Source organism: Schistocerca serialis, chromosome 5, assembly GCF_023864345.2.
Source record: "Schistocerca serialis cubense isolate TAMUIC-IGC-003099 chromosome 5, iqSchSeri2.2, whole genome shotgun sequence".
NCBI classification, from domain to species: Eukaryota; Metazoa; Arthropoda; class Insecta; order Orthoptera; family Acrididae; genus Schistocerca; species Schistocerca serialis.
Window position 1 is genome coordinate 363844020 of NC_064642.1, and position 19770 is coordinate 363863789.

The 19770-nt window shown below is 45.4% G+C and overlaps 1 protein-coding gene across 9 annotated transcripts in view; it reads left to right on the forward strand.

Annotated features, from left to right (window-relative positions):
* LOC126481093 (uncharacterized) overlaps window positions 1-19770 on the forward strand; it is an 801677-nt gene that overhangs the window by 569939 nt on the left and 211968 nt on the right. Inside the window, exon 1 of one of the 9 annotated variants that reach the window (XR_007587507.1) lies at window positions 1661-1947. The exons of 6 other annotated variants lie outside the window; for them this stretch is intronic. Coding sequence is in view for 1 of the 3 variants with exons in the window: in XM_050104602.1 (XP_049960559.1) it covers window positions 4117-4465 (349 nt within the window). In the remaining 2 variants the exon portion in view is untranslated. Of the gene's footprint in view, window positions 1-1660; window positions 1948-1989; window positions 2248-4106; window positions 4466-19770 lie in introns of those variants that run through there. 2 more of the 9 variants (XR_007587510.1, XM_050104602.1) reach the window with 2 other exon arrangements.

The window sequence follows — 19770 nt, forward strand, 5'->3', positions numbered from 1 at the left end:
TGAAAACTTGAACTGGAAGAAGCATATTACAAATCTGCTCAAAAAGTTAAAGCCCAGTCCACACGCAACGATCTGTCTGCGCTGACATCGGCGCAGATGTCTGTACATGCAAAAGATCGCTGCAATTGTGGTGTGTTCACACCACACAAACCCCAATCTACTACTCGCCCGCCATCTGTCGGTGTAGAAAAGAAATATCAGTGGCAAGCGACTACGCTCCCCGTAAACGTCAAAAATTTAATTCAGTTATTTTGAAATATAGAAATGGAGGAAGTTCTGTTGTGGTCTGTGTTCGCAACTTGTGATGCAAAAAACATTCAAACCAACTGCAGGGAACAGAAAGCGGTCAAAATGGTGTAGACAGTGGCTGCTAAAGCGAAAGCAGTTTTCTCACGTAAATTTACTGCGAGAGTTGCAGGGCGAACCTAACGACTGGTGAAATTATTTGCGGATGGATGTCGAAACTTATAATTATCTCTTAAAGCTTCTAACCCCTCATATCATGAGAAAAAATACTTGTATGAGAAGGGCAATTTCTCCTCATGAACGGCTGGGGGTAACATTAAGATTCCTAGCAACAGGAAGGAGCTACAACGATTTGGAATTTTCAACTGCAATATCGAAACAAGCGTTGAGTGAAATAATACCCAACACATTTACGCTGTCCTGAAGGATGAGTTCATGAAAGCAAGTCAAGTAAATTAAGTCTGTCAAGTTACAGATAATATTTTTGGTGTTGTAGACGTGTTTGAAACACAGTAGGCCTATATTATTAGAGATTATATACCTACATGGCCAATGAGCTATGGTTTACTTTGTTTCTGAGTAGGCATTTTCAGTTCGATACTGTGTAGAAGCAACCTGTTACAAACTTTTGTTCCAGGATACAAAACTCCTACACCAGATCTAGATTTCTAAACTTTGGATAACTCTTTTCGGTAAACAGTTCGCAACGACTTTTTTTATTTTTTTTATTACTGTTTCTCTGTTTGCCGAGGAGTCAACTGCCCGCAATTTTTCAATTAGAGCATTGTATGCTGGTCTTTTTGTCTCAGTCACTATATTCTTACCTTTAAATCTTCCACAAACATGGTTGGTTTCTATATATTTCAATGAATTCACTTACAAACTCTCGAGAACACTGACGATTATCAGCCATTTTAATGCCCTGTGCGCACAAATACAAACACTAGACTGAGCAAACAGCTGTTTCGCGCCAGATTTGCGGCGATCTCCTGTCCACACGCTCCAACTTGTCTGCGCAGATGTGGTTTGAACCCACAGGTTTGAGAGGTTTTGCTCAAACCTCCAACTCCAACTTCCAGGTTTGCACACACCTCAGGTTGGTGCAAATCTTCTGTTCACACGCAACGATCTGTCTGCGCAGATATGATGTGTGCAGACATTTGCGCAGGCAGATCGTTGCGTGTGGACGGGCCTTAAGTTCCGCTACTTTTGCTCCTCATGTAATTGCTAGTCTTGGAAACAAATAAACCAACCTCCTGATATATTTCGCATATTTCCACGCAGTAATGTCTTATGGAATATTTATCTCATCTTTTGGCCGCGCGGAGTGGCCACGTGGTTAGAGGCGTTATGTCACCGATTGTGCGGCCACTCCCGCCGGAGGTTCGAATCCTCTCTCGGGCATGGGTGTGTGTGTTGTTCTTAGTATAAATTACTTTAAGTAGTGCGTAAGTCTAGGGACCGATGACCTCAGCAGTTTGGTCCCTTAGGAATTTACACACGTTTGAACGCTTTTTAACTCATCTTTTAGAACGGAGGTATTGATTACACAAAAGAAGGAGGAAGGAAGATAAGAATTTAACGTCTCGTCGGGACGGCCTCATTATAGACATATCACATGGTCGAGATGTTTCAAGGAAGCTCAATACGCACCAACAAGACGTTTTGGTCATTTGCCAAATACCATAAAATGTGCGACAGGTAGCAAATCAAGTATAAAATTTAACTTAAAATCAGTTCTCTGGACAACTCCTTCTATTCCACCGACGAGTTTTTCTTTAAACTTTGTTAGCATATTAAAAGAACCTGGTTTATACATGTAGTTGCATGATTAGGACTGGAAAGTAATTTACTCATCAGTTTAACACTAATTATGTATACCGTACATAACCTGTAAATTGACTCCGTCCACATCGTCACAAGAGTTGTTCAAATTATCTATGCAACATGCAAACAGCTAACGTGATAAAATAGTCCAACTTTTCCTTTACCGTGTGACAGGTAATGTTTGATAGGTAAAAAAGAAGATATTTTATTCATTGGCTGTTCCAGATAGCCGCAGTAAATAAGTTATTGAAGTTTTTTTATCGTTAAATCTATTCTGAACGATAACTTACGGCCAGCTACAAATAATGAGCTATGGAAAGTGATGCAATTGGTGATCCATGACTTCGGTCAATCTGATATAAAACCCGACTACTCTTTAAATACCAGGTGACAGGATGCCACACAGTGGTATTTACACAGTCTAATATAACAGTCGCGACACTCACTGCTGTAAAAGTTGTTGCCGTTTGACAGATGGAGCGACACTAGCGCTCCAAGCGGTAGGTAAGGTGAACGTCAGACGCGTCGTAAGCATAATGTTTGTTTACATCCATTTCCTACGTAATTTCCGCATTATTTGAGTTATTTTCTTGCCTCCAAGGGTTTGTGTGGTATCAGAAGGCATATATGTTTCTAAAAATGATTCTAAAATAAGCGCCAGCACGGACAAAAATCATGAATAGAGTGGCAAGCTACAACACATTCGTGAAGAAACACTTGTGACATTGGACAGAATTGCAGCTTACCACGTTCATATCAAAAGAATATAAACACACAGATTCACATGTCAGAAGCACAGACATGTACCTCTACTTGCAAAAACGATCGACAGCTCGTTTATCGTTCTGTAGGCCTACTGCGTTTGTTTGTCATTTTCGCCTGTTGCCACAAGTACGACCTTCATCTTTTTATTATTCTAAGTGGGACAAGCAACTGCCAAATAGTGGGAAGAATATGCTGAAAACACTATAATGAGCTGATTACACTACATTTCACGAAAAACCAAATATTTGTATAATTTTCAAACAATCTGTCAGTGAAGAAGGTGCTGACAAAATAATGTCATCACACGAAAGAAGCAAGGGAAATTAAGTGACTAACAACAGAAGTGAACGAAATACATACCAAAGAAATCAGCAGCCCAAATGAGCCAACTTCTTCAGTTTCTTATTTGCTTTCTTGTTGTTAGAAACTACGTCTTGATTCCAATATTTCAGCCTGTAAACGAGTCTCACTTTAACAAATAACTTGATTAACAGCAGTTTCGCTCGAAGTCTAGCGATTTGCACATTCTGACACTTCACACGCTTTTGCAAGACACGAACAGCTGCACTTAATCTAACGACTTCATCGTCAAAGCAGGTCTGTGTTGACGATTCACACGAATCTGGCACTGATACATGGTGAGCTGAACCAGCTGCTTCTGTGTCATAGGACTGTTTTACTGCTTTAGATTGACTGTCGAATCTTTGTGGCAGTTTCCTCTTCATCGTCAGCTGAGGTGGCTTATTTGGAATGTCAAACAGGGTGGGTACTGCATTCCACACGAGTTTGTTGTTGTCTGCGTTCATGAACTGGTTTTGTTCGAAATGTAGCGAACAAAACCTAATATTACTATACAGGTACACTGGGTCTTTCTTCATGAGGTCTTCTCGCCTGCTATTAACAAGCCATTTTCTGCTCCTAAAACGAAACATTCATCATTTATACACATATAGTTTGCAAGTGAATCCTGACGATACAGTTTAGTAACATGATGGTTATACCTCTCAGGATCCTTAGGAAACCTAAAAAAAGACAGCTTTGGTGTCTTCTTTCTGTTGTTGGTGCAATTTATTGCGCTACAAACGCTCCCGCCAGTAAAAGCCATTGTAAAAATCAAAATAAACAACCACTATTCTCCTTCACGATCGCGACGAACTCACAGTGTAACCTACCAGCCGCTTGGGGCGCTGCTGGCGCTGTAGGCAACAAAATCGAGGCGAAGTGTCGCGACTGTTATATTAGACTGTGGGTATTTACATCATGTCTCTGACTCTTAGCATGACTCCTTGTGGTGTGCGTCATAGGAGTGAGTTGTTTACCGATGCCGGAGGCAGTGTAGTCGGCGTGTGTAGTGTTCGTAAGCGTGACGGTATGGCAGTAGCAACGATGGATTCGGAGAAACAGTGTAATATTCAGTCTTTTGCAGTGCTTGATTTAGAAACAACAGGCTTACCAGTGTTCGAATGCAACAGAACGAGAATAACAGAATTGAGCATTGTAGCCGTAACTAGAAAACATGTTATCGAGACTGGGAATTCAGAAGAGAAGCTTCCTAGAGTGCTGCAGAAGCTAAACCTATGTATTTACCCAAAAAAGAGAATATCACTCGAGTCCTCTCAAATGTCAGGTATGTTAAAGTGCATACGTGCCAATAACATTTCTGTGGTACTTTGTAACTTCGTAATGTCGTTCCGTAGGTAACGGTACAGTTCAGGTGTTCACGTACCTAGGAGACACCTATCTGACATGTATATACCTTCCATAGTCTTCATAGGATTTTTATGTAGTGCCTGTTACTTTTGATTGTGCTGTAAAAATGGTGTAATGTATGAAGGGTGCCCATCTATTTCATGTGCCGTTGTATGACCATTTGTTAGATACCATGTGTATGTCTACCATCCAGTTACTCTGTTATTTCTTTATTGTTGTATTGCCCCTGACGTTGCCCAAAATGCAGCCCTTAAGGGATCTTTAATACACGTCAAGATGTTATCATTGCTTGAAAAAATGTGTGTACGGTTGGACACTGATTTTTGTCTTAGTGTTGCCTTGCATTTGATGTCAGGTTGTACTTCTCCAGTAGCACTATGTTTCTGAATTAAAATAGAAATAAATCCTTATCAAATTATAAAGTCTTTGGCGTTCGAAATATGTATTATGTACTCCGGAAAGTTTCTTATTTCGTGCCGATTTTACTGTCGTGAATATCTCTCTTAGATTCTTATGATAAAATTTGTGTAATTCATACCTGTACATTACATTGATCTAAATTTTACACTGTTGTGCACTGGAATTGGAGTGTAATATATATTCTGAGCTGGACCTAATATCCCTGCGGTACTTTCTTTATCGTTTAATACAAATGGCTGTCCCTTGTTTGCCCTTTTTGCATTAAAGGGAAAAAGAAAGATCAGTCTTTAAAATTCCAGATTAATTATGTGAAATCACCATCATAAATGTTAATTCAGATGTGGTTTTAGTGACACAATTCAGGGGTCGACAGAAGCGTCTGATCCCACGCGTCGGCTTTGACCCGTGACGTAAGGGTGTTGTCGTGTGTGACTCATGACGGCGCGGAGTTTGGTTTGAGTGTGGCTGTCTCCAGTTCTGTTTTATTATTTTATATACTTTTCTGATCTGTTCGTTCTATCTCGTGAGATTTTTTTTTTTTTAATTTAAAAACACTTATTACTTATTTTAATTATCTGTTTCGTCCAATTTCTGTTTTAGTTTATTATATTTATCTTTCTGATCGTTCTATCCCGTGAATTTTTTTTTTAAAAGACAAAAGACACTAATCAGCTACTGAAGCATCTTTTTCTCTGGGTTGCAGGGGTTACGACACCTGGGGAGGTGGGTGGGGTATTCATGCATGGCTGTCTTCACTTACATGTTGTAGCTACGCAAGGCGTCTAAATTTGTTTATATTTTGTTTGCCCCCCCACCCAAAACACCCTATTTCCCGCGCTTGTCCCGTTAGTGTCATTAGGCTTCTTGTGGAAAGTGTGTGTGTTTGTTTTTGTTTCCGCCATATTTGTGATGTCATGGGTCGGAAAGTGTGTGTGTTTTTTGTTTCCGCCATATTTGTGACGTCATGGGTCAAAGCAGACGGGCGGGATCGGACGCTTCCGTATTTCCCAATTCAGTAGGAATTTTATTAGTGCAAGAGGCATAGCTGTTTCATAAGTCACACGTTAGTACCACGAACATCAGTGATGAAAAAAGTCTGTGCTCATTTATATATGAGTGTTGCACAATAAATTCTCGAAACAAGTCATTTATATTGTTTATAGACATATATGTGTTTTACAATACACTATACAGTGTATCGCAGAAAAAAAAGTTCCAACGAGCTTTAGGACAGGTTCCGTGGTTGGTTTTTTTTTGGGGGAGGGGGGGGATAATCACAAGTAGCTTGGGATTTCAGTGGGTATGTTGGGAGCAGTGAAATAGAAAGAATTTCTAATGGTCACTTCCTTCAGCCCTGTTTAAAATCCCTGACTCAGTTGGGCGTACAATACACGGTAACTAAATGCTTTAAGTAGATTAAAGTTTGACCTACGTGTGAGAAGCATGTGCTCTATCTCCCTTTCTTCCTCCCACCTTCTGTGTTTGTGTGTCTGTATATAGACTGTATGATATGAGTTGTATCATACATTTCTGTAGCTGTGTGCTGTCTTCATGCAAGTTTTACACTAGACCTGGACACTTACATTTTTTCATTTATTTTGAATCCTGTATAAGTCATTAGATAATAATTTTCTTGATTTTTAGGACTAGACAAACCATCATCATCATTTAAGACTAATTATGCCTTTCAGTGTTCAGTCTGGAGCGTAGCCCCCTTATAAAATTCCTCCATGGTCCCCTATTCGGTGCTAACATTGGTGCCTCTTCTGATGTTACACCTATTACTTCAAAATCATTCTTAACCAAATCCAGGTACCTTCTCCTTGGTCTGCCCCGACTCCTCCTACCCTCTACTGCTGAACCCATGAGTCTCTTGGGTAACCTTGCTTCTCCCATGCTTTTAACATGACCCCACCATCTAAGCCTGTTCACCCTGATTGCTACATCTATAGAGTTCATTCCCAGTTTTTCTTTGATTTCCTCATTGTGGACACCCTCCTGCCATTGTTCACATCTACTAGTACCTGCAATCATCCTAGCTACTTTCATATCCGTAACCTCAACCTTGTTGATAAGGTAACCTGAATCCACCCAGCTTTCGCTCCCATACAACAAAGTTGGTCGAAAGATTGAACGGTGCACAGATAGCTTAGTCTTGGTACTGACTTCCTTCTTGCAGAAGAGAGTAGATCGTAGCTGAGCGCTAGCTGCATTAGCTTTGATGTAGTTGTTACAATCTTTTCTGTTTCCATGTTTAAAGATTGGTGTGATTACTGCTTTTGTCCAGTCTGATGGAACCTGTCCCAACTGTGAAATGTGATCCTATTTCCATCATAATTCCTATCCCATTCTACCTCGAAATCTGAAACATTACTGCTCGTATTTTCACCTACATTGAGCAACTCTTCAAAATATTCCCTCCACCTTCCGAAGGCATCCACAGGATTCACCAGCAGTTTTCCTGACCTGTTCAAAATACTTGTCATTTCCTTCTTACCTCCCTTTTGAAGACTACTAATTACACTCCAGAATGGTTTTCCAGCAGCTTGATACCATAGTCTCCAACCTGTTTCCAAAGTCTTCCCAAGATTTCTTCTTGGATGCTGCAATTATCTGTTTGGCTTTGTTTCTTTCATCAACATAACTTTCTCTGTCTACCTGAGTTCTAGTATGTAGCCATTTTTGATACGCCTTCTTTTTCCTTTTACAGGCTGCCTTGACTGTGTCGTTCCACCAAGCTGTTTGCTTCATCCTACCTTTACACACTACTGTTCCAAGACATTCTTTAGCCACTTCTAGTACTGTGTCCCTGTACCTTGTCCATTCCTTTTCCAATGACTGTAATTGACTACATTCAACTAACTGGTACCTTTCTGAGATCGCTGTTATGTACTTGTGCCTGATTTCCTTATCCTGAAGTTTCTTCACCCTTATCCTCCTACATATGGACCTGACCTCCTGCACTTTCGGCCTCACAATCCCAATTTCACTGCAGATTAAATAATGGTCAGTGTCATCAAAGAATCCCCTGAATACACGTGTGTCCCTCACAGCCTTCCTGAAATCCTGATCTGTTATTATATAGTCAAATGACAGATCTGGTTCCCCTGCCTTCCCAAGTATACCGATGAATGTTCTTATGTTAAAAAAAGGAGTTTGTGATTACTAAGCCCATACTGGCACAGAAATCCAAGAGTTGTTTCCCGTTCCTGTTGGCCTCCATATCCTCTCCAAATTTACCCATAACCTTTTCATACCCTTCTGTTCGATTTCCAATCCTGGCATTAAAATCACCCATGAGCAGAACACTGTCCTTGTCCTTTACTCTAACAATTACGTTACTGAGTGCGTCATAAAAACTATCCAACTTATCTTGATCTGTTCCTTCACAATGCGAATATACTGACACAATCCTAATTTTCTTGCTAGACACTGTCAAGTCTATCCACATCAGTCGTTCGTTTACATACCTTATTGCAACTACGCTGGGTTCCATTTCTTTCCTAATGTAAAGCCCTACACCCCATTGTGCTATTCCTGCTTTGACTCCTGACAGGTAGACCTTGTATTCTCCCACTTCCTCTTCTTTCTCACCCCTTACCCGAATGTCACCAACAGCTAAAACGTCCAGCCCCATCTTACTTGCAGCCTCTGCCAGCTCTACCTTCTACCCAGAGTAGCCCCCATTGATATTAATAGCTCCCCATCTCATTACCATTTGTTTGCCAAGTCGTATCTTAAGAGTCTCTGGTTTGTCAGTTAGAGGTGGGACTCCGTCACCTCCAAAGGTCCGAGGCATTTTGCTCTGACTGTTACCAGCATCATATTTAAAGTACCAGGGAAGCAGGTTGCTAGCCATTGAGTTTTACCCCTAACGGTTGAGGGACTAACCGTAGGATTTGGTAGTCTTTGCCGTATGAGCACAAAGGTGACCACGGCTCAGAATATGTCAGAGATGCCCAGCCTTATTCCAAAGTAACTGGTATCCCGAATGTCGGGACCACTTACTTAGCCACTTATACGTTGCCTGTGGTTCATGAACTAGGACATGACAACAGGAACCCACACCATGAACCACAAACATTTTACAAAAATTATTACCAAGATTGATAAAATGTGAAAAGAAATACACCTAACAAATACAATATGAAATATATTTTTACAAAGATACATTGACAGTTAAATAATCAATAGTGTCAGATTGAAGACTTTGCTAAATAAAGGATAATTAGTGTTCATGAATACTTGCTGATAGTTAGCAAATTCTTTTCAGTGACTACAAAATCATTCATGTATTAAAAATTATTGTCTTACTGGTCATACCTTGAAACATTCATCAATTTCAATTTATGGTATGAAGATGGAAACGCACATTTGCATCAATGTGTGCTAAATCTTCATTGTATTACAAAGTCAGAAAGACATACTTTTTGTCCTATAGATCATGAAGAAATCTCATCCATTCCATTGGACACAATCCTTCACAATAGTCTACCTGCTGAACTCTATTCAACCTGTATGATTTAGGCAAAACTTAAGTTTGCCCTTTCCTCACTTAATATGCTGTGTATCATGAATGAAGAGCAAAAGACAGCTTGCGTATTCCTACATTTCTGGGAAGTGTTTGGTGCAGTGCCCTACAGCAGATGTTAACAAAGCTCCAAACCTCAGAATAGGTTCCTAGACAGATGAGTGGATCAAATACTTGTTGAGTAATAGAATCCAGTATGTTGTCCTGGGGAGTGAGTGTTTATCAAAAACTGTTGTTGGGAGAGCCCCAGGGAAGTGTAATAGGACCACTCTTCTCCTCCAAATGGAAAAGCGATCTGGTGGATAGGGTGAACACCAGTATGCAACTGCTTCCTGGTGACACTGATAGGTGCAAGAAAGTGCCATCATTGAGTGAATGTAGGATGATACATGGTGACTGAAGAGACAGAATTTCTATCTGGCATGATGCCAGATGTAGAAAAAAATATAAGTTGATGCAGCTGAATAAGGACAATCCTGTAGCATTGAAATACAGTATTAGTGATGTGCTGCTTGAGACAGTCACATCAGTGAAATATCTGGGCATAACACTGCAAAGCAATATGAAATGGAATGAGCACTTAAGACCAGTAGTAAGGAAAGCGAATGGTAGACTTCAGTTCATTGGGAGGATTCTAGGTCAGTGTAGCTCACCTCTAAAGGAGACCACATTAAGACACTTGGGTGACTCATTCTTGAGTACAGCTAGAGTGTTTTGGATTCCCACCAGGTCAGATTAAAATAAGACATTGAAGGAATTCAGAGATGTGGAGCTAGAGTTATTATCGGTAGATTTGATCAACATGCAAGTATTACGAAGATGCTTCATGAACTCAAATGAAAACGTCTGTAGGAAAGACGACTTTTTTGCAAAACACTATTCAGAAAATTTATGAAACTGGCATTTGCGGTTGAGTGCAGAATGATTTTACTGATGCCTTCTTACATTTCTCATAAGGACCACAAAAAACAAGATAAGAGAAGTTTGACTTGTGCAATGAGGTACAGTCAGTCATTTTCCTCTGCTCCATTTTTGAGCAGGACGAGAAAGATTGAGTTGTTGTGGTACCAAGGAACCTCAACCATACACCATTTGGTGGCTTGTGGCATATGTATGTGAATGTAAATAGAAATTTATATGTTACAGGAAAAAGGAAGATTCCTGTATAATTAGCAGGTCTCTCTCCCTTATACTAGTGGTTGCATCAGTTTGTGGTCATGAGGTATTTTCTCAGTGTACTAAATGTTTTCCATGCCTTGTGTAATTTATTTCATGTTATTAGAGCCAACTGACTACAGCAGATGCTTTGATACTTTTTAGACTTTTAATTTGTCTTACAATTTCTCCATTTGGTCTTTGCGAATAGAGTGATTTTCGAGGGAATTTATTGTGGAAATCTCTGTGGACTCATGAAAATTTAGAAGTTTCTTAGACTATAGATCATTTTAGAGAATTCTCTGCAGTTCTCATGGTGTAATTACCAGTCGTCCATTTTCAACAGTATGAAATGGATGGTTTGCTACTCACCACATAGAGGAGTCACAGAGTTGCTCCCCCTGCGGGTTCGGGGGTCAGAATAGGCCCGCAGTATTCCTGCCTGTCGTAAGAGGCGACTAAAAGGAGTCTCACATGTTTCGGCCTTATGTGATGGTCCCCTCTCGGGTTTGACCTCCATCTTTCTAAATCATTCCGAAGAGCGAGCCAATTGGGGAAGGGCGCCTTACGTGGTGCACTGTATCCGTCGTGCAATTAGACCTTTAGCCGGCTTTCTCGTCGTTGCAATGGCGTCCGGCTCGTTTTCGATCTCTTGGGCGAGGATGCGTCCCTGGGTGCGATTACCACACTGCACTCTGCAGTGTTTCTTTTAACTGCGACGACGACCTTGGACATTTTTGCACCTAAGATCCAGCACGGTAGCCAGTCCGTTGTGGTGGGGCCGCCATGTACCCTCTTGGTTGTAGCCCCCTGACGACACAGGGATCACTCTACTGATGCCTGCGCCGTTAACTCCCTACGTATGCCAAGGAGTAGATGCCTATCCTACTGGGGTATCGGGACTCCCGGCAACGGCCATCCTGCCAGGTGGCCTTTGCTGTGGCTGGGTGGCGCCCGTGGGGAGGGCCCTTGGTCGGAGTAGGTGGCATCAGGGCGGATGACCCGCAATGAAGCATGGTACATCATCTCTCGCTGGCGGCCAGCCGCCAGCAGTCTCTAAGCGTTCTCGGGCTCAATTTAATGCTCAGAAGTACGATCCGAAAACGTTCCCCTCCCTGGCCACGCCGTGGGAGGAGCGTAAGTCTCAGGATGGAGGTAACAGTTATTCGCCCCGATTCTTAGTTTGCACGAGAGCTGATGGGGAGTCTTTTCTCTCCACAAAGCCTCAGTTCTTCGTCGAGCATTTAGAGGACAAGTTTGGGGAGGTGGAGGGCTTGTCTAAAATGCGCTCTGGGTCAGTACTGATACAAACGGCATCCTCCGCCCAGTCACGCAGGTTACTTGCTTGTGGCAAGTTGGGGGATGTTAACGTTACTATTACACCACATAAGAGTTTAAATATGGTCCAGGGTGTTATTTTCCTTAGGGACCTCCTTTTGCAGTCTGATGATGAGCTGCGCGCCAACTTAGAACGTAGAGGTGTTCATTTCGTCCGGCACGTCCATCGGGGTCAGAGGGACAATCAGGTTGCTACCGGTGCCTTCATCTTGGCCTTCGAAGGTGATACGTTATCGGAAAAGGTCAAGGTGATGGTCTACCGACGTGACGTCAAGCCCTGTATCCCTCCCCCGATGCGGTGCTTCAAGTGCTGGAAGTTCGGCCATATGTCTTCCCGCTGCACTTCCAGCCTCACATGTCGTGATTGTGGACGCCCATCTCATCCCAATACTCCATGTGCCCCGCCTCCCATCTGCGTCAACTGCGGGGAGCACCATTCACCTTGCTCGCCAGACTGCAGAGTGTTCCAGAAAGAGCGCAAAATCATGGAATATAAGACCCTGGACCGGCTGACTTATACTGAGGCCAAAAGGAAATACGACCGCTTACATCCAGTGAGAATGACATCTTCCTACGCTGCTGCTACAACACCTGTGCTCACCCCATCAGTTTCGCGATTTCCGGCCGGATCGACGAGTGGTACAACTCCTCCTGCCCCCTTGCCAGTGGGGGGCTCTACCCACCGGGTTGCTCCTGTGCCACCTCCCTCGGGAGCAACACCATCCCCCCCATCGGGGACGTCGGTCCCTGCTTCTAAGCCGGCGAAGTGTCCAACTTCTTCGGCTTCCCACGCTCGCAAGGGGTCCCTTGGGTCCCTCCCTTCCCAGGTTTCCACCAGCGGGAAGGCTGACGACCAACAGTGGCATAAGTGCCCACAATCAGCTGGTCGACGGGCTTCACGATCCTCCTCAGTCCCGGAGACTGAATCGGTGAAGCCCTCCCCGCCAGTTAAACCCAAGGAGCAGCGTGAGAAATCAAAGAAGAAGAGCACTAAGCCCAAGGAACTCGCGGTGGCAGCCACCCCGCCGCCACCTTCCAGCTCTGCGTCTGAGGACGAAGTGGAGATTCTGGCGTCCGCTGAGGACCTCGATCTCGCCAGTCCCTCAGACGCCATGAATAGCACTAGCGCAGGTGCTCCATCGGAGGCAGCAGGTGACCCAGTGGCGTAATCTGCCTTCCCTGTCCCGTCACGCCTTTCCCAGCCATGGACAACACCATCCTCCAGTGGAACTGCTGCAGTTTCTTCCACCATCTAGCTGAGCTCCGCCTTCATCCTTTCCTTTGCATTGCTCTGCAGGAAACTTGGTTTCCAGCAATGCGAACCCCCGCCCTCTGTGGCTATCGGGGTTATTTTAAGAACCGGGCAGCTTATGAAAGGGTGTCTGGTGGCGTCTGCATATATGTCCTTAACTCTCTTCACAGCGAGTTTGTACCTCTACAAACAGCTTTAGAGGCTGTTCGGGTGTGGACGCCACAGGCTATTACCGTCTGCAGTATTTACCTTCCACCGGATGGTGCTGTCGCGCAGCATGTCCTGGCTGCTCTGATCGCCCAACTGCCGCCACCTTTCTTGTTGCTGGGCGATTTCAATGCCCACAACCCTCTATGGGGTGGGACTGTCCCCGATGACCGCGGTCGTGCCGTGGAGCATTTGTTGGCTCAGCTCGACCTTAGCCTCTTGAACACCGGTGCTCCCACGCATTTCAGTGTAGCCCATGGCTCGTTCTCGGCCATCGATCTCTCTCTTTGCAGCCCCGGACTTGTCCCATCCCTCCACTGGAGAGTGCATCCTGACCTGTGTGGTAGTGACCATTTTCCCATCTATTTGTCACTGCCCCAGTGTCATTCTTCTGGGCGCCTGCCCCGCTGGGCCCTCCACAGGGCTGACTGGCCGGCTTTTACTTCCGCGGCAACCATTGAGTCTCCCCCACAGGGTGACATTGACGAGGTGGTCCGTGTGTTAACCACGTCAATCATTTCGGCGGCCGAGGCTGCCATCCCCCGCTCTTCTGGGCTCCCTCGGAGGAAGGCTGTACCCTGGTGGTCGCCGGAGATTGCTGAGGCTATTCGCGACCGTAGGCAGGCCCTCCAGCGTCATAGGCGGCACCCGTCTCTCGAGACCCTCATCACCTTTCAGAGGCTCCGTGCCTTCGCCCGTCGTCTTATTACACGGCGTAAGCAGGAGTGCTGGGAGCAGTATGTCTCCTCCTTGGGCTCCCGTGTCTCCCCCTCGCTCGTGTGGTCCCGGATACGGCGGATTTATGGACACCGGACCCCTACGGGTGTCCCTGGGATCTCTTTGGACGGCGCTGTCTGCACGGACGCTGCCGCCATTGCTGAACACCTTGCTGCACACTTCGCTAAGAGCTCTGCGACTGCAACTTATCCCCCCGCCTTTCGCTCTCTCAAGGAGCGTGCCGAGCAGACGCTGTTATCGTTCCGCACGCGTCGTTCTGAAAAATACAATGCTCCTTTCAGCGAGAGGGAATTCCTCGCTGCCCTCGCCGATTGCCCTGATACAGCACCAGGCCCGGACTGCATCCACGCACAGATGCTGAAGCATATCTCCAGGGACTGCCAGAGACACATCCTCACCATCTTTAACCGCATCTGGAGCGAGGGCGTGTTCCCGTCGCAATGGCGAGAGGGTCTTATTGTCCCCATCTTGAAGCCCGGTGCGGACCCACTGGCGGTGGACAGCTATCGTCGCATTACCCTCACCAACGTTTTGAGCAAATTGCTCGAACATATGGTGGGGCGGCGTTTGTGTTGGGTCCTTGAGTCGCGCGGTCTCCTCGCTCCATCCCAGGGTGGCTTCCGCCGGGGCCGGTCTGCAGCGGACAATTTGGTGCGGCTGGAATCTGCTGTCCGTACGGCCTTTGCCCGACGTCAGCATCTCGTTGCTGTATTTTTCGATCTGCGGAAGGCGTATGACACCACCATGGAGGCTTCACATCCTCGCCACGTTGCATGAGTGGGGTCTTCGTGGTCGGCTCCCGGCTTTTCTTAAACGCTTTTTATTGCGCCGCTCTTTCCAGGTGCAAGTCGGTGCCACCTCTAGTTCATCTTATATACAGGAAAATGGGGTCACGCAGGGCTCGGTGTTGAGAGTCTCCTTATTTCTAGTGGGCATTAATGGTCTGGCTGCAGCAGTGGGGTCGTCGGTGTCTCCTTCTTTGTATGCCGACGACTTCTGCATCTCATTTAGCTCCACGACTACAGGAGTCGCCGAACGCAGGCTGCAAGTCGCCGTTCGCAAGGCAGCATCATGGGCTCTGACTCATGGTTTTCAGTTCTCTGCTGCCAAGACTCGAGTTATGCACTTCTGCAGGCGTCGGACGGTCCACCCTCATCCTGAACTTTACCTCGACGGCCACCTGCTTGAAGTGGTGGACACTTGCCGCTTCTTGGGGCTTGTGTTTGATGCCCGGCTCACATGGGTTCCTCATGTTATTCAGCTGAAGCAAAAATGCTGGCGGCACCTCAACGCCCTCCGCTGCCTTAGCCACACGTCTTGGGGTGCAGATCGCTGCACGCTGCTGCGATTGTACAGAGCCCTTGTGCAGTCCCGGCTTGATTATGGGAGCCTGGCCTATGGGTCTGCTTCACCCTCAGTGTTGAAGTTGTTAGACCCCATACACCACTGTGGGGTTCGGCTTGCAACTGGCGCTTTTCGTACCAGCCCCGTGGATAGTCTACTGGTGGAGGCCGGGGTTCCCCCGCTGCGGATTCTCCGCCATCGACTGCTCGCCGACTATGCTGTCCGCGTGCATTGCTCGCCAGGCCGTCCCAATCATCGCCTGCTTTTCCCTGCCATGGTCCTCCATCTGCCCGAACGGCGACCTAGGTCTGGGCTTTCCGTAGCTGTCCGCATCCGGTCCCTGCTGTCGGAACTGGGGTCATTCCCTCTTCTGCCTCCCTTCCGGGTCCGTGCACCTATGCCTCCCTGGTGTTTGTCCCGGCCGTCCGTCCGTCTGGACTTGGCACAGGGACCCAAGGACTCGGTTCCGCCTGTGGCCCTCCATCGCCGTTTTCTTGCGCTCCTCGCCTCATTTTCGGACTGTGAGACTGTCTACACTGATGGTTTCCTGGTTGATGGTCGCACTGCCTACGCTTTTGCTCACGCTCCCCATGTTGAGCAGCACTCCTTGCCGGCTGGCTGCAGTATTTTTACTGCAGAGCTGGTGGCCATATTGCGCGCTCTTGAGCATATGCATTTCTGCTCAGGTAGGTCCATCGTCATCTGCAGTGACTCCCTGAGCAGCCTTCAGGCCATCGACCGCTACTATCCCTCTTCTCCTCTGGTGTCCTCTATTCAGGAGTCTGTTTCCGCCATTGCCCGTTCTGGTCGTTCGGTGGTCTTGGTTTGGACGCCAGGTCATGTTGGCATCCCGGGGAACGAACATGTTGACAGGCTGGCCAAAGGGGCGCTCGACGCCCCAGCTTTGGCGATCGGCCTCACGGCTCCCGATCAGCAGCTGGTGTTGCGCCGTAAGGTGCTTGGGATGTGGTCTGCTGAGTGGCGAGGCATGACAGTGCCTAATAAACTGCGGGCTGTCAAGGAGACGACCGATGTGTGGCACTCCTCCCTGCGGTCTTCTCGCAGGGACTCTGTTATCCTGTGTCGGCTCCGCATCGGCCATACATACCTGACGCATGGCCATCTTTTGCGTCAGGAGGATCCCCCCGTGTCGGTGTGGGTCCCGGCTGACGGTCGCCCTCATCTTGTTAGAGTGTCCCCGACTGCGCCCCCTCCGGCAGTCTTTTAATCTTCCGGGCACTTTGCCTTTGGTTTTATGTGACAATGCCTCCATGGCTGACGACGTTTTAAATTTTATGCATGGTAGTCCTTTTTATGATTCCATTTAGAGTGGTCCTGCACCTTTCCCTTTGTGTGTATCTTGTCCTCGAGTCTCTCATATTTGGTTGCAGATTTTAGTGTGTAGTCGGTTGGTTGACTCTTTCCCTTTTTTGTTGTCGTGGTCAGTCAACCAGTCTCCGGTCGTCTTCTTTTGTTCTGTTTCTTTTTGTCTGGTGTCTTCGTGTCTGTAGTTTTCGTTACCGCATTTGTGTTCTTTTAGGGCCTGGGGGGGGGGGGGAGTCTCCTTCCCCTTGGGGTTTTACCTGCTTCGTGCATTTATGTCTCGCCTGTTTTTGGACTGGGGGACTGATGACCTTAGCTGTTTAGTCCCCCTTAAACACAACAACAACCACCACCACCACCACAGAGTTGCAGACAGGCATAATGAAAAAGACTGCTAAATGTGGAGCTTTTGGACAAGAAAGGTCCTTCTTCACGCACGCGCGCGCACACACACACACACACACACACACACACACACACACACACACACACACCACACACACAAAAGAAAGCACAACTTACATGTACACATGACCTACTGATGTAGCCATAGGTGAGGTGGGGTAAACATTGAAGAAGGTGGCTTGTTGGCTGAGGACGACGAAGCGAAGTGGATGATGATGATGATGATGATGATGATGATGATGATCTGGAGGAATGTGGGCTGCCTGTTCTCATGAAGATGCCATCTTTGACCTGAACCAAGTGAGTGGTTTGGCAGTATGGGTGGTTAGCAAGCTTTCTTCCAGGTGGCCCATGATGAACAGGTTGGCATAAGGTGTAACTGTCTGCGTGCTGTAACAAAGATTTGTTTGTAGGTGATACCTTCAAAGGAGAAGTAATTGTGAGTGATAATATAGGCTAGTTGCTAATGGTGACAGAGGAGGAGGTTATAGGTTTGGATGCAGTCGGACTTTGGAAAAGATAGTGTTAAATAGCTGCAAGGCCATGACTGTTGGAAGTGTTACTGTAGAGGGAAATGGCATCAACAGCGACGAGCAGGGCACTAGAACTGTGGAGGAAATGGTTGGTGTCTCCTATTTTATAGGATACCTTATAGGTAATAGGCTGAAGGTATTGGTCCATGAGCGCAGAGATTCTCTCTGTGGGGTCTCAGTACCATCCACAAAGGGTGTCCATGGTGAAGGCTTTCTGGGCTTTAGGAAACGTGGAGAGTGGTAGGGATGAGGAGAGAGATAGACTTAGGGGAGAGGTTCTGCGATGGACATCAGGATTTGATGAGGAACAAGAGACCCTGCTGCATTTCAGGAATCAGATCACTGTGTCAGGATTTGCAGGTTGTCATATCTGACAGCTGGTGGAGTCCCTCTGCCAGGTAATATCTTTGTTTAATAACCACAGTCGTGTAGCATTTGAAGACAGATAGGATTATAAAATTGGGATCAGTTTTTAGTGGTATTTTGTGGATGTAAGGTTGTTTCCATGTTAAGGGATTTGGGGAATGATGGTGAGGCAGGGTTCGAGGTTAGGAAATTCTTGAAAGTTAATGGGATGGTTTGAGGGCATCACATTAGGATGGAAGAGTGAACTGAGTCCTGCATGGTTCAGTATTAATTATGGATTGAGCCCAATTGATAAGGTTGGTAGCGAAAAATTGTTTCCACTGTAGAGTCCAGGAGATAAGCCCAGCATGATTGAATTTCTTCATCTACATCTGCACTTTAACCTCATTTACAAATCCCTTTTTGATCCCTTTACTGCATGTTCAGTGTATGGATTGAATGACATATTAGGGATAGGCTACAATGTTGTCTCACTCCCATCTCATTTACAGCCTTGTTTTCATGCCCTTTAACTGTTAGAACTGCAGTGTGGTTTCTGTATAAGCTGTAGATAATCTTCCACTCTCTGTACACCAGACCTGATCATTTCAAAGTGGATGTTACATACGAACTCCCATATATTTTGGGTAATAACAACAAAGGTTTGAAATGGCTGTTAGAAGTTTTTGTTTCTGGGAGAGGGTGGTTAGTATGGTTTGCATTGTTGCCACAAGTCATATTGTAGAATTGTATTCATAACTATTTATATTTTTTAGTAGCTTTGTGTGCTTCTCCTTCAGTATGTAATTTCCTGCTTTACCACAACCGTGTTATTTTTAAATATGAAAGAAAATATTCATAGACATAATTTTAAGTCCTCAGCAGTGGCTGTTTTTTTCTGAATATCCTACCCAGTGCTGTGTATTGTAGATTCTTCCCTGTCTTTTTTGAGAGAATATGTTGGTGTACACAATACGGGAGTTTGTTTTGAGATGATGGGAAGAGAAGTATGTAAAAAAAAAAAAGGGAGAATTTCCATTACTTTCTCAGAAACTTCACAGTAAGCAACATATGGATGAACACAGAAAGCTTCAGTTTTAGTGAGGGTGCTATTTTCTGTTATGTATATAGGATACATATTGTCTTCTTCTCCAGATGAGGTTCCGAGAATCTTCCTTGCTTAAGTAGCTGTAAAGAACGTAAACTTATGAACAGTAAAAGTGAAAAGACATGAGTGTCACAGCATTTCACAACACTTAATGTTGCCAGTGTGTAATCCAATCCTGTCTAGTCTGAATGAAATTAATACACCACCACTTTTTATCGCAATAAGTACAGCACTGTGTTAGTGGTGTTAATGTTCGAAGCATTATTTATGATCAGACGGACATAAGAAGGTTGTCCAATGCTGCGTATGTGTTACTGCACATATTTACAAAAAAAGGAGTATCTAATGAAATGATAAACCATTCTACTTTATATGCTTCCTGTCTCTTTAATTTTTTAAACCTTATTGCCAAAGTACATGACATTAAAAAATGAATATATCCTGTGTCTCATTTGTGGTGGTGGTGGTGGTGGTGGTGGTGGTGGCAAGTACGCTGCAGAGCAAGGTTTAATGTAAGCAAGAA